General features: G+C 41.4%; 1 protein-coding gene across 4 annotated transcripts in view; it reads right to left on the bottom strand.

Moving 5' to 3' along the window:
* Positions 1 to 15,220, bottom strand: part of CNTNAP4 (contactin associated protein family member 4) — a 252,819-nt gene that overhangs the window by 111,576 nt on the left and 126,023 nt on the right. For all 4 annotated transcript variants that reach the window (XM_023245047.2, XM_023245046.2, XM_045046819.1 and 1 more), the window contains one exon: positions 10,252 to 10,399. In XM_023245047.2, the coding sequence (XP_023100815.2) occupies positions 10,252 to 10,399 (148 nt within the window). The remainder of the gene's footprint in view (positions 1 to 10,251; positions 10,400 to 15,220) is intronic.

Genomic DNA, 15,220 nt, shown 5'->3' with positions numbered 1-15,220 from the left:
CAAAGCACATTTTTGTTCAAGGAGCTTCCATTGTAATGGGAAAGACACACATCCCTGAGATGTGATTTTTCAGGCCAGTGCTTAGAGCTTTGCTGCTGCATCAGGGCTGGGTCTGAATGATTCCTAACATGTGCAGGAGGAGTTGATCCACTCAGCCTGTGAGAAGGATGTCAACTAAATTGCAGATTTACCTATGCGAGCAGCAAATTGTTCTTTTACCTGGGCATATGACACATGCAGATACACCCCTCAGTATAATATCTTCCACTTGACCCGGTATCCTTCCCTCACACCTACATCCTACCCCTGCTCCAAAGTTTGAGGCTTCACAAAATGTGAGAGGTTGCGATTTGAAAAAGCAACACCGTCCCTACCACTCCAAGTGGATTGCTAAGAAAAAAAACATACAGGAGCATGTTTTCTTAAATTGAGCTCCATGGTCTAGCCATGTTAGAATCAACTGAGGAGTATCTTGTGAGGTTTCCAGAAGCATCCAACATCCTGGGTTCTGCTTTATATCCACAGCGTAGGAGCTCCTAGAGCCACACCCAGGAAAACAGGTTCCTGAGGGACCCCTGAGCAGATGACAGCATCAGGATTATCTGACAAGAAGAACAAGAAGGTTAAAGAAAGCTTCTGTCTGAAAATGAGTAACTTCGTTGCATATTGAATTGGACCATGGAAAATGAGTATGTTTATCTACACGTAGGTGGTACTTGAACAAAACTGGACATGGGAGCGGCTTGTCCTTGAAAGATGTTTTGGAGAGAAACTGGCTCTGTGAATTAACTATGAATCATTGCATCACTGATGAGGTCAGTTGGCTAAGAAATGTAGAAGAGAAAAACTGGAATAGAAAATGCATGAACTGGAACACGAATCCTTGAATAAGAGAAAACTGCCTTTATTAAAGGTCATGAGAGAGTTCCTGAAAAAGACATGACAGCTTTCTATGAATTCTGTGGGAAGCACCCCAAAAATACAAACAGAGAAAAGGGCTCTCAGTGGAGAAAGAATAATCGACCAAACTCTTCTGGGCTAAACAAGACAGTCAGTCTCCAATACTGATCATACTGCTTCTTTATTTGAAAGTTACTACCCATGAATTTCTAAACACAGGTCCGATTTTGACTTCTAAGAAACATAAATCAGGCTGAGTCACCGTTAAACTATTATATAGTGAAATATTAAAGCAACAGCATGATGTATGGGCACTTGAGATCTGCATTACTGAATTGGGTTTTGAAGAGATGGCGAGGAGAGCCCAAGCACTCGAGAAATCAACAGGAAATGGGCTGGACTATTTTTGCATGGTAGCATAAAAGAACACAGAATGATTTAAGGCACTCTTAAGTTTAAAACAACCAAAATTAATACAATAAAAAGGAAGAAGGTACAGGATCAAGTGCTGCATATAACCACAGGCAAAAGGTGACTTTACTATCATGGTTTTAAGTAGACTGAATTAAGATCAGTGATAACACTCCAGGAAGTTATAGGAACAAACAAGCCCACTGCCACCCAAATATCAATCTAAATGAACATTTTAAATAGATTTGAAATGGGTAACATCTACTACATCGAGGACACTTCAGTGTGTCATTGGAGGACATAAGCTGTATTTCTGTTTCTAATATTTGTTTGTAATTTTGTAATGCCACAGAAGACACATAAACATGGATTCTCAATTTCCTTATTTGGAATATGTGGAGAAAAATTCCAGTTTCTCATACCACACAAAAAGCTGTGGGTTTCAAATGGAAGTATCAAAATGCCTAATTTATTACATATTTTGTATGCTCTTATCATGACTTTAGTAATAACAAACATTCGACAGCCGACATGTTTATCCCACACTTATGTAATCAACTGCTACTGTAGGAATGTAATAAATCTGTGGTTTCTATACATTTATTCATTTTTCCATTTTCGTCATGGCTAACTGGATGTTTTTCTGAATTCTCTATGTAGCAAATAGTTACTGAGCATTTACTGTGTCTACTCCTACAGTAGGAGCTGATGTTACAACAGTGAACACATTCTGTCCTCATGGATCCCTCAGTCTGAAGGAAAAGAAAGACATCAAGCAACTCACCCCATGTGTACAGATATATTTACAAACTGTTACGTGGAGCATGAAGGAAAAGGGCAGGTTGCACGGGAGTTTTGAACAGGGAGATTTGAATGAGGTTTTTGACTGGGGACAACATCTTTGAGGAAATGAAACTTAGTCTGAGTAGATGTCCACCTCTGTGAATGTCTAGGATCAGGAAAGAAGGAGGAGGCAGGGAAGGGGAGGGTACAAGTTTGGGGAGGGGTGAGGAAGGGTGGGAGGGTGAAACCTGGGGAGGGAGGGATGGTGGTGGCAGGAAGGAGATGGAAGAGGTCCATGGTTCACCTTGACCCTGTGAAAGCTTGGTTCCAGATTTTCTTGGGATGGATCTACTTTGGTTTTGTCCTTAGCCCCAGGACATATCAATTGGTCCACAGATTGGTCTTTACTCCTAAAGCAACGCCCTCTGGCTTTTCAGTTAAGAGCCCCACATGTCCCACAAGCCCCTGTAAATTGGCAGGATTGATTTTTTTCCAAAGGTGTTCCTTCCAGCATTAGGCAGATGTGGAAATCTTCAGCGCCTGGATCTCCCATCCCGCTCTCTCCTGAGCTTCTTGGTACCCCATCTTGGGCATGCGCAGGTCATGGATCAGCCGAGGACCGAAGGGGAGTTTTTATGTGGGAGTTGAGGCCCTCCCTCTCTGACCCCCTCCTTTTCCGGATTCTACCCTAAATTTCTAGCCACTCTGGCAACCCTGAACTCTGGACCCCGCCTCCACAGCCCAGTAAAATCTGGCTACTTTTCTGCTTGAGCATTATGATGCCCTGCAACTGGGATGCATTTTTAGGAAAAATTCAGTGAAACGTGGATCTCTCAAAATTTGCTTTCCTTCTCTCAAGATCAAATCTTGTCAAATATCATCCTGTTTTAAGTTGAACTTCAGAAACCTGAAGGAGGTTTTTTAATGTATATTTTCTACCCAGTGATTCCAGTTGTAGCAAGACAGTCCAATAAAAGCGACTCTTCTGTGACCGGTACTGAAAAGCAAATCATCTGTTTGTGAACTTTTATAGTCATTGACTTGGTCTATTAATTTATTTAGGGCTGCAAAGTGGGACTATGCTAATTCTATTTGCTTATTTCCCTCTTTACCTATTACCTGGAATATACCTTTAAAGAGAAATGCCCTGTTATCTTCTATTTGATCTGTACCTTGAAGTACAGATCACATAGGAAAAGTGAGATAAATTCTTGATGTTTCCCTTCATTTACTAGTTTTCTTTTTTGTTTTTTTCAACGTTTATTTATTTTTGGGACAGAGAGAGACAGAGCGTGAACGGGGGAGGGGCAGAGAGAGAGGGAGACACAGAATCGGAAACAGGCTCCAGGCTCTGAGCCATCAGCCCAGAGCCTGACTCGGGGCTCAAATTCACGGACCGCGAGATCGTGATCTGGCTGAAGTCGGACGCTTAACCGACTGTGCCACCCAGGCGCCCCATACTAGTTTTCAAAATAAGGAGTTGGTTCCTTCATCTCTCTCATAGGTAACCGATTGGATTTTTGTTTTTTGGTATTGTCATGAACCCATTCACTTAAACATACTTAACATGTTGTGGAACTGTAGTTACTATCCTTACTGATGCTACAATATTTCCATTTTTGGTCAGTGAGGGCCTCCTCAGCAGGCTCTGAGATCTTGTGACATAATCCCAGAGGGTTTCATAGCTGCTTCTTTTTTTTCTGGTATCCTAATAGCTCACCTTATTTTCATTTTAATATAACCCCATTTATCATCAGATTCAAATCTTAAGACTATCAATTTTTCAAAGAATTAGAATTTAACCTCTTTGATTTTAGGCCCACCAGAATCTATCTTCTTTTTCAAACTCCGGCATAAGCTCGGATTCCTCAGCTCCGGTATCAGCTGATAAACAATCTGAGTGCAGGGATTGTATGTAATTCACCTGGATCAAGTTTTTAGCTGTTAACATGGGGGAGCTGCTTCATAAATATGTATTGAGTTCAATTATAACTATTCTTTAGAGTAAATCTAACACATTTACTGCCTTTCATTTCTCCCCCTAACCAGACAGGTGGTGTAAGAGATTGGTCCCGAATAGACAGAAAACTCAGAGTCGGTTCAGTGTTAGTAGCTGCATTTCTCAGGCTACTTTCTTGCATTTCCTATTAATGTGTTTTCCAAATTAAAATCTACTGATAGAAGCAGTTCCAACTTCCAATATTTTTTACACGATAAAAAGAATATTTTTATTAAGTTGGCCTGAGTTTTGTAATTGTTGACCTACTTCCATTTGTTAAACAGAATCCATAATTTTCTCTTAATTGGTCTGGATTTAAGCAAATAAACGCAACACTTTCTATATTCTGTGTAGTTTCTATCCTTCTATGTGTTTGTTGTCTTCCAACCTTCTTAGTTCTCCCGTGTTCTACGTCATATCTTTCACGGCCTGCACGTGCCTCCAGGTTGACGGGAAAAGCCTTCCTGAGGCTCACCAAGCCTACCTCCCTTTGTTCGTGCACCTATCCAGAAGACTCAGGACAAAGAAGGAATAGCTGACTACAATACAGTACCATGTGTGCATGGTACGGCGGGGAGCAGAATGGCTGTTCCAGGAGCAGGCGGAAATGTCCTCTGACCCAAAAGTGAGGTGTCAGAGAAGCTGCCGGAGACAGTGATTTCTATGCTGAGAAAAGGTGCTGAATGAAAGACTCATCTCGGTAGACAAGTGAAGGCTCCACATGTGGTGATTGCCCTGGGCACTGTGCAAAGATCCCAAGTCTACAAAAATCATGATATCATGGCGTGTGGAAGAAATGGAAAGTGCTCGGTGCGGCCGGGAAGCTGGATGCTCTTCTTCTGTTGAGGATGAGGAAAGGAAGATCCCGGACTGCAAAATGAGGATGTTTACACAAGACTAGAGGGAAGGAACTCTGCATTTATACTGAGGGCAACTGTCACAGCAATTCGTCCACCATGAAAGAACACTATCTCCTGTGGCTTAACGGCCACTTCCCCAAGGACATCTCAGAGCTGCTTTCACTCAGTTTTGTCTCCTTTCTCTGCCTTTGTTTACCATTGTTTACTTTCCTTTGGGACATTCCGTAGACCGTGTTTCTTTACCACGAAACGTTTTCTCTTCTTGTTCTTTCTTCCATGAGTTATTTCCTTACCTACCTCTCTCGTCTAGATCTATAAACATGTTCACGGCTGCTATGGCCAAGGCATCTGAAATTTATACTTTCTCTTTGAACCCATAAAATTTAGCTTCTACTTCTCTCATTACTCAGGAAACAACTTCCAAGTTTTCCAACATAAAAGTAGAACATGCTCTTTGATATGGATTTTCCATTCACTTGATGTACCTTCATAACAAGTTACTGCCCTAACTCACCCGGACAGAGGCTAGTAAAATCATGTGTGGCTCTCACAATAGCCACTGTCTCTACAATATTCATCAGAGCAGCTACCTAGAACTTCAGCGGACACATGCATTAGGCACAAGGAGGGGGGTGGCATAACAATGCACACTACCTGAAAAACAGCGTTAAAGACCTGCTTTAATGATGATAGAAATGCATTTGTCCTTTTCAAAGACATGAGCAGTTGTCCGAACACAGCACTTCATACTGTTATTATTACCAGAAATTCTGCAAGTGGAAAGTTATGATTTAATAACAATGATATTTATGTAGCTTTCAATTATGTATCTTCAGCTCAGAGGGTTTCATGTTCCAACCTTCCGAATTCCCCAGGCTTGAATTCAGTTAAGTCAACAGTGCAATTAATTCTCTCTCCTGTGCCCTTTCAGAGCTCATTCACTCTCCCTTGCCCCTCTCAGCACATGGCACCACTTTCCAGATGTTTGTTCAAATCTGATAACTCAGGGACCCTCATGTGCAATCACTAAGATCTCTGAATCCACATCCTCGGTATATTTGAGTCTGATGTGAATCAAGAGAAGCCTCTCTCCTGATTGTTGGTGCTCTGGTCCTTACTGTTACTTGCACACATGAGACCAGAAGCCTCCTGACATGTGTGTGCCCTTATTTTCAGCCTGAATGACTGTTCTCCAATAAAAACCGATCCTCCAAGCAATTCTTGTCTCCGTGTTTGACGAGGGTCCGCCCCTTCCCCTATCTGGACTGTCCTCCCAGCCTCTCAAGTGAAAATATCTGCACTTCAGTTTCAAACCTATTGCTATCAGCGTTCTTACACTTACACTCAATTTCTCAGTCATTTTATTCCTCCCAACCTACACTCATGCTACCATATGTTACACTGAGTTTGTGTAATTTTTATGACATTGCCTCTTCCGACCTCTAGGGGTCAAGCACCATATGTTAGTTGCCACAAATGGCTCTGTTTTTACAAGTACTCACGCACGTACCCCCACACCCCACTTCTCCCTTTCTCTCTCTGAAATTAACAAGCAAGTTGAGAGCCAGCTTCGCAAGGGTCATCACAGATCCCCGTGCCGGAGCTGTTATTCATGGTGGTGATCTTGTAGATTACTTTGGCAATGTGTACATGCTTTTTTGGCTTTTATTGTACAGTCAGTACTATAAACTTTGCTTTGCATTTTGTAACTATGTAGTATTTTAGATAAGGTTGTGTTTGCGCTTTGTTGTATAAAGTAAAAGGACTGTACTGAATAAACCTAGGATTAGAATACAAAAAAAAAACAATTATATATAATAATTCCCATTTATTAAGAAATCTACATTGTTTTAGAATTTCTCCCTACACCCAATACCTAGTAGAGTTCTCTTTCAGCAAGTGTCAATAAATACTTAAAAGGCGAACACATGTATGATTCATAGAGTTGTCAAGAGCACTGGCTTTGGAAAGTAATGGATGTGAATTTAAATCTTAGATCTCACACAGGCAGTCTGCGTAATGCGGACAAAGTTCTTAATTTCTCTAAAGTTCACTTTCCCCCGTGTCAGGAGACTTGAAGCACCCTGGTATATAGCACTCTTAAGTGAGCAGCTCAGGCAAAGCCCAGAAAAAAGTCACATTAACTTGGTGCAAGCGATGTGAATACAAAGGCTGTGGGTTGCATGCAGGCCTCCGGGCTTTCCCAAGAGGCTCACTTAATTGCCAGCATGTTCAAGAATCCTGTGACTGGGATCTAGGAGAGAGACCCTGAACCCTCCCCAACACTGCTTGTCCTTTTTTAAAGGGATTGTCGGAGAATGGCCTTGTGTATCTGAAGAAAATCCAGACTGATCTCGGATCTGGGCTACTCTGGGGAGTGGCACACAGAATCTTACGAGCTGTGTTCTTGTGCAGACAGCACCTGCCGCTCTTCCTTCTGAGGGCAAGGGGGGCTGGTGGTCCCCACTTATTTCTGTACCAGAACTCAGAGTAAGCCCGGGGCTCATGCAGCAGACAATTCTGTTCCTCTCCTCTTACTCCTGCATAAAGTGGTAATATTCATGCCCCTATTTCACTGTGTTATTAGGAGTAACTCACAAAACGCCTAGAAAGAAAATATCTGATACCTATTAACTATTTAATAAATGATAATTACATAGAATCATGCTTCAGTAAATTCATAGTCTGTGAGGCTGATACTATTAACAGGTGGATAATATAACTGTAACTGGAGAATTAAAATATATTTGATCAAATTCACTCAAGAAGGGACGCACACCCAACCCATTTTGGGGTTCTTTTAGGTTATCTATGATAATACTTTTCCATTGTTTATTATTTTTTCTCTTATCCAAAATTATGCAACAGCCATTTTACACTCAGTCCTGTCATACCATTTTACCATACATGTTTATGTTTGAATTTCAAATCTTGTTGGCTCTCAGTACCGTTGCTTCAACTGCGGGTCAATGAAAACAGGAAGCTGATTAAATGCATGGACAATGTGCTCACTGCAAGAGACAGCAAATGAAGTCACAGGAAAAAGAATGTTCCACAGGGTAGCACATCAATGAGAGTGGAGGGAGATTTGGGTCATCATGAAGCATATATGGCAGCAAAGAACTCAAAGGACCCTGTTCCTCAGCAGCCCCTTCCTTCCATGGGGACATGATGAGCAGTGCTTTAGTTTTGGAAAAACTGTCAGTAGTCCTTTTTCAACGAATGTTGAATTTACATCCCAGATTGAATGTGTACCAAGGGTGTACAACTGGGGAACCTGTTTAATATTTCTAAGACTCTGTTAAATGGGTGATTTTTAGGATGAAATGAGAACGTCTATAAAAACTGTATCTGACATAGAGTAAGGGCTCAAGAACTGCTAGCTATTTTTATACTGTGATAAATAAATACTTTGCAAGGTGGATGCTCTGAGTAAGTAGAGATGCAACTACAAATATAAAGCATCTGAAGTCTGTTTTGCTAAGTATCCAGGGTGCAGCGTGGGCTTTGCTATACTCTACGACCCAAACACAAATAAGACGGACTGAGTTCTGTGTTTCAGAATTGCAATTTGGGGTGGGATACTTTTTTTAAAGGGTGATTTTATTCCAACGGATCATTGCGAAGGAGGAGGTACCACGTAACAGGAACAGCCAAGCTGAGCTGTTGGAGACAAGAGAGTAAGTGGGTAGATGGTAAGAAGTACGCTTCCCTGGCTCGTCTCTGCGAATCAACAGCTGGATGGAGCCTAAGCCTGCACGTGGGTTCTGGAGTCTGGCAGATCCGGCTGCAAACCCAGCGTTGTGACTTCCCATCAGCATGGCTTCAGCAAGTCCTAGTGCCTGAGCTTTTAGCCTCCCCTTTTGCGAAGGCGGGGTGGGGGAAGTGGCGGGATGGGCGGGGGGCGGGGGGGCGGTGGGAAGGGAATAGTAACCTAATAATATTTACCTGGACTTTTAAAAAAATTATAAACTGTTCATGTAATGCTGTAATAAGCACTCCAGAAAACGTTGCTACTTCTAGAATTTTTCAAAGACTTAGTACTATTAAAATTAGTGTTATTGCTATGATTATGATTACTGTTGATATTCACACTGTGATCGCTATTCCGTAGGCTCCGATGGGAACAAAAGGCCAGTCAGTTACCTTTGATGGGAGAGAAGGATGCCGGGAACATCACTAACCACTTAAGGAGATGTGCAGTCTGGACAACACAGTTTGTCCGTCTGACACAGTTTCAACAACGTCAACACGTCGCCTGTCCTGTGCGCGACCTATCTTGCCTGCATGCAAATGAAGTGAACCGGAACCTAACTGGACTTACATCAAAAAGTGATAAACTACGTGTGCCAAAAGCTTTAGTGGCTAAAAAGCTTTAGCTTTTAGCTAAATAGTGATATAGAGGAACTGAACAATCTCAGGCTCTTTTCCGGATTCTTCCGTGTACTAGGCGTGGGACACTGGGCAAATTACTGAATCTCTCCAAACCTCAGACTGCTCATCTGATAATTGTAGATCACGTTAACTAACTCACTGTTCCATAATAAAAGAGCATCTAACAGGATGGTGTGGCTTGAGGTAGGCTATCAATAACTCTTAGGCCCCTGCCCCACAAAAAGATATAATAAAATGCTTCATTAAGAGGAGACTAAGTGAAATCTGTGGTTTCTACCATTTTTTATGTGAAAGTATTTCAAACACATTTTATATTTTAGCAGAGGTCTTTACTTTTTCTATGAATTTATGTTGAGGGCACAGCATATTTATAAGTGAGTTACATGGCATTTTATTTTTAGGCTAAAGAGACCAACAGTCTTTGGTGCCTAACGTTTGACTGGTTATACTAAATGGAACACTGTATCTTTTATGAAATTCAGGGTGCCTAAGTGAAACATCATCAGATACAGTCCATGGAGGGGGAAACTCTAATATTTGCAAGTTAGTATCTAGTTAATAATGTTAGATTTGGATAAATGGATTCACATATGTCCATTAACAGGGAGCTGTGTGTACCTATCTCCGTAGGGATTGATCTATCTATAAAATGCTTCCATTTCTGATTTAAAATATAACACTAAATACTGAAGTCAATATTGCCATGCACGGGCTGGTACGTACAACACACACACACACACACACACACACACACACACACACACACACACACACGCTTTCCACAAAGATCATTCCTGTTTTTCGATCTCTTTACATAGCTATAAAGTCAATTTCGGTGTGCAGGTTGGCTCTTAAAACATCTTTTGATCTCTACGTCAGTGTGTTGGGTAAACAAACACTTACTGTATGCACATCCGAACACCTCAATCCGCATTCCAATTCTGCCCCTGGGGTTCCACTCTAAAGGGATGAAGCGCAGAAATCGGGCTTTGATGGAAGGCTGGAGTCTATAGTACACAACACTGTCTGCATTTGCATTTCCTGAAAAGCCCTAAAAGAAAAGGGAAAGAAAGAAATCAATGCATTTGGAGAATATCTATTTTACCCTGTGACCTAGAGTGTCCACAAGCAATGTCTGATTTGTTTTTTTACTATAAAAATGGCTGCCTTCTCCAAGAAAGTCATTATTACCAGTTACATTGTAATGTCCCTCTTTCACACAGAAGTCACGATTGCTCAAGCTTTTCTTTATATTGAGAGTAGATGAAATTCCACCTTCCCCATTAAGCCAGCTTTCAACATGATACCCTCAATAAACGTTGTTTCTATAAAGTGCAAATTATACTTAAAAGGTATTAACGTTGTGAATGGCACAAAAAAATGTTGAGAAAATCTTCTCCCCGCATTAAAAAAGCAGGATCTGATTCAGCAAAGAAGTTGCTTAGTCACTGATGAATGATAAAAGTTAGGAACCTGTTTCCATGTTTTATTTTATCCTCTTAGTAACATAAACAAAAGTGTCACCCATTCAGAACTAAGGAACTACACTCCGAAAACAGGCTGTTCAACCTCACGCACTGCACTGCCGGTACGTCAAAGTGATTTAATAAAAAAATAACACACAAAAGTGCCTGTATTAAAAAAGAAAAACTGTTAAGGGAAATTAGAAGCAATAACAATTGGGAAGACCTATAATTAGACTTACAGACTCTAGAACCTGAAAGCTAGAAAGACCTTGAGAATGATGCTAAGCTGGCACAAAGTGCAGGTGAGGAAATGAAAGGTCAGAAAGGTAGAAAATAACCCTCTGGTATTTGGAAAACTGTTGTATGGTAAGACCAAGAGCTACCCTCCTTCCGCAAAACCAGGATGCATCTGCCTACCACGTAGTTCACCTGCAAAAGCCACACACCAGAGCACCTAACATCTAAGCACTTTACTTTTCTCCTCCATGACGAATGGTACACTTTCATATATGAAAAAGTTAGGGGAAGTAGAAGTTGTTCTCAATAATTTACATTTATTTTTTTATTTCTTCTTCTCCTCCTCCACTACCCATCCTCCCTTCCTCCCCCTCCTTTTTTTTTCTCCTTTTCCCCTCTTTTGATTTTTTTTTTCAACTGTAACAATCAGCAAATGTAGGAACAAAATAAGGGATCTATTCACGCTCTTGGTAGGTCTGTTGACCATGACTGACTGGATCAACAAATACGGCCGGCCTCATGTAGACTGCATAAGAAAAAGGCAAATACATTAGGAATACCTATATACAGGGAGCTGCTCATTTACCTACTTTTCTTTCCTTTTCACTAATATCCCTTTAGCAGCATTTACCAAAATATTTTTTTAATATGAAATTTATTGTCAAATTGGTTTCCATACAACACCCAGTGCTCATCCCAACAGGTGCCCTCCTCAATGCCCATCACCCACTTTCCCCTCCCTCCCATCCCCCATCAATCCTCAGTTTATTCTCAGCTTTTAAGAGCCTCTTATGATTTGGCCAAAATATTTTCTGATACATTTTTTTAAAGGCTCAGTGTTTCATAGTCTAATTAATTTGATTTGACTCCCCTTATCAATAGATTCCCTACTTCTTGCTCCCATTCCACCAATATTCCATACACCAGTTCTCAGGCTCACACACCACAGGCAGTTCTGTGATGGCACCTCCAAATTATATCCCAAATCTGGGCACCTCTCTTCATCTCAGCTATGACCACCCAGTTCAACCAAGAATCATCTCACCAGAATTATCTGAATGACCTCGTCCTCACCTTTTTTGTTCTCCTGTTCCCTGGCACCAACCCCATATGCAGCCCTAGTCTCTTCCTCTCTGAGAAGTCAAAAACATTTTTAAAGGTGGGTGCCTGGGTGGCTCAGTCGGTTAACCATCCGACTTCAGCTCAGGTCATCATATCACGGCTAGTGAGTTCAAGTCCCGTGTTGGACACTGTGCTGACAGCTCGGGGCCTGGAGCCTGTTTCAGATCCGTGTCTCCCTCTCTCTCTGCCCCTCACCCACTTGCATGCGCACACGCTCTCTCTCTCTCTCTCAAAAATAAATAAACATGTAAAAAATTGTTTTAATTTTAAAGGTAAATCAAACCATGTAACCCCAACTGCTTTCTTTACCACTTAGAACAGAATCCAATCTCCTTATCAAACATACGCTCTTTGACAACACCCTCCATTAGGTTTATGCCACCCTGGAGCCCGTAGAACAACCAAGCTCGGGGCTGCTTAGGGCCTTTGCACCAGCTGTCTCTGCTGCTCTGTAAGTTCTCTCCGCAAGGTCTCTGGCACAACCAGCTCTTCTTGCCCTTTGAGGCTTTGGTCAAAATATTACCCCTTAAGTCAGGCCCTTGCTAATCACAGTTGCAAAGGCAGTGTACCTGGCACACCCCCACACCTTATTGCCCATTTTATTTTCTTCATATTACTCATTATTTGGGGTCTTCTTCTGTTCGATTATTGTTTGTTTATCTTACCCCATTAGAAAATGAGCTCCATGAAAGCAAAGACCTTCCGTGCCCTCCATCCATAGTACCTAGAACATGGCTTGGCTCAAAGTGGTTCACAATAAGATACCTGTTGGATGCGTATGTTTGGGAAAGACTGGGCTTCAAAACAAAACAAAATTCAACAGGTGTCTTATTTACAGAACCTCTAAGAGCATGTCAACTGTGAATGTGCTAAAGTGCACTGTATCTCCCATGACAGGGATAGTTCTCTGGTATGTTTTAAACATATTAGGCCCTCATTCTTAGCTATTATTTCCCAGAACACAGACAGGAGAACACTGCTTAATTCCACAGGTATTTTAACTTTGTAATCAGACCCTTCCAGAAAGCTCCAACCTTCTCACTGGTCAAAATTTCATACTCTGGGCATTGGTGGTGTGTGTGTGTGTGTGTGTGTGTGTGTGTGTGCGCGCCCCCGTGTGTGTTTCCAGGCTCCCCAAATCAGGGCAATGTGGGAAAGGCAATGCGGGTCGAGGCCCTGGTCCACTGACATTCAATCCTAATCAGACCCCCTTACACTTCGATTCTATTTTCCTGGGTGCCTCTGGCAAGCTAATACAATTTTGATTTCTTTCGGTGAACAGCTGGATGATGAATTAGATAACCTTCCAAAAGATCTCATGTTTTTTCAACATTAATGCACATTCACAGATTTAGACAGATGCCAGTATGATGTTCTCAACATCTTAAAGGATTAAGAGGAAAGATACATAGTGGCCGTGGCAACAGACAGGTAAATGGAAGGGGGAGGTCCACGCGTGGCAATCGTTCACATTTTACCTGATCGATTTATGAGCTATGTAAATTTTCAGAACATAAAGAAGAAATATAAGGTGCTTAGCTTATATACGTAATAAAAATGTCTTGGCACATTCAAACTTTTAAGCAGTTTTTTCTTACAAAGGGTGAGGGAACTTGTGAGGTGGGGGATATGGGGGTTTTAGCACATTCCAGTCACATCTGGGGTTTTTTTCTAAATGAACATTTTTAATTTTATAATAATCAGTATAATGAAAGAAGATGCAGACAGAGGAAGTGTGTTCAGTGACAGAACAGGCAGAACACTATCTTGGAATGCTCTGAGTACCTTAAATAACTTCCTAGGATCAATGTCAGCCAGAGAACAGGAATCATTGCTATTAATTAAGAATTCGTTAACTGAGCAATAATGTTTGTCTTGTCTTGCTCCTCATGGTGAAATTTTTTCAATATATAAGATAAAGACTTTGCTTTGGAATTCTGTATTTAATGGGCCTCTTTTTCAGAATGGGAGTCAATTAGGGATGTGGCTGATGTTACATTACCTTATGAATGAAAAGTTCTATGCATACTATCACGTTTCAAATGTACTTTCCTCGCCTAAGAGATATTCTTCAACTTGCTATGAATACTTTTTTTACACCATCGCAAGTTCATAAAGAACGCTTGGATTTAAGTTGCTCATTAAAAAAATAATTTTATTATGTGGATGTTTATGTCTTCATTTTTCCTAATTTTTTTTCATGTTTATTCATTTTTGAGAGAGAAAGAGTGCTAGTGGGGGAGGGGCAGAGAGCGAGGGAGACACAGAATCAGGCTCCGTAATGTTAGTGCAGCCTCTGATGCCCCCACGAGGCACTCAAACCCACAAAACTGGGAGATCATGACCTGAGCTGGAAGTCAGACCTTAACCAACTGAGCCACTCAGGCGCTCCTGTCTTTCCTTTTATTATAGATTCTGAACTTTGGTGTCTGTTAGAATTACTTGAGGAGCTGTTTAAAAATGCAATTTCTACATATGAGTGAAAACACATGATATCATATGTTTTCACTCATATGTGGATCTTAAGAAACTTAACAGAAGACCATGGGGGAAGGGAAGGGGGAAAAAGTTACAAACAGAGTGGGAGGGAGCCAAACCACAAGAGACTTTTATTTTTTATTTATTTATTTATTTTTTTTTTATTTTTCAACGTTTATTTATTTTTTTTTGGGACAGAGAGAGACCGAGCATGAACGGGGGAGGGTCAGAGAGAGAGGGAGACACAGAATCGGAAACAGGCTCCAGGCTCTGAGCCATCAGCCCAGAGCCTGACGCGGGGCTCGAATTCACGGACCGCGAGATCGTGACCTGGCTGAAGTCGGACGCTCAACCAACTGCGCCACCCAGGCGCCCCACACAAGAGACTTTTAAATACAGAGAACAAACTGAGGTTGGATGGGGCAGGGGAGAGGGGAAAGTGGGTGATGGGCATTGAGGAGGGCACTTGTTGGGAGCACTGGGTGTTGTATGAAAGCCAATTTGACAATAAATTATATTTTAAAAATGCAATTTCTAGATCCTGAACCCCATGTGCTAAATCTGCAAGT

Source organism: Felis catus, chromosome E2 (genome assembly GCF_018350175.1).
Source record: "Felis catus isolate Fca126 chromosome E2, F.catus_Fca126_mat1.0, whole genome shotgun sequence".
Taxonomy (NCBI): domain Eukaryota; kingdom Metazoa; phylum Chordata; class Mammalia; order Carnivora; family Felidae; genus Felis; species Felis catus.
This window is presented reverse-complemented; position numbering and strand designations above follow the sequence as displayed.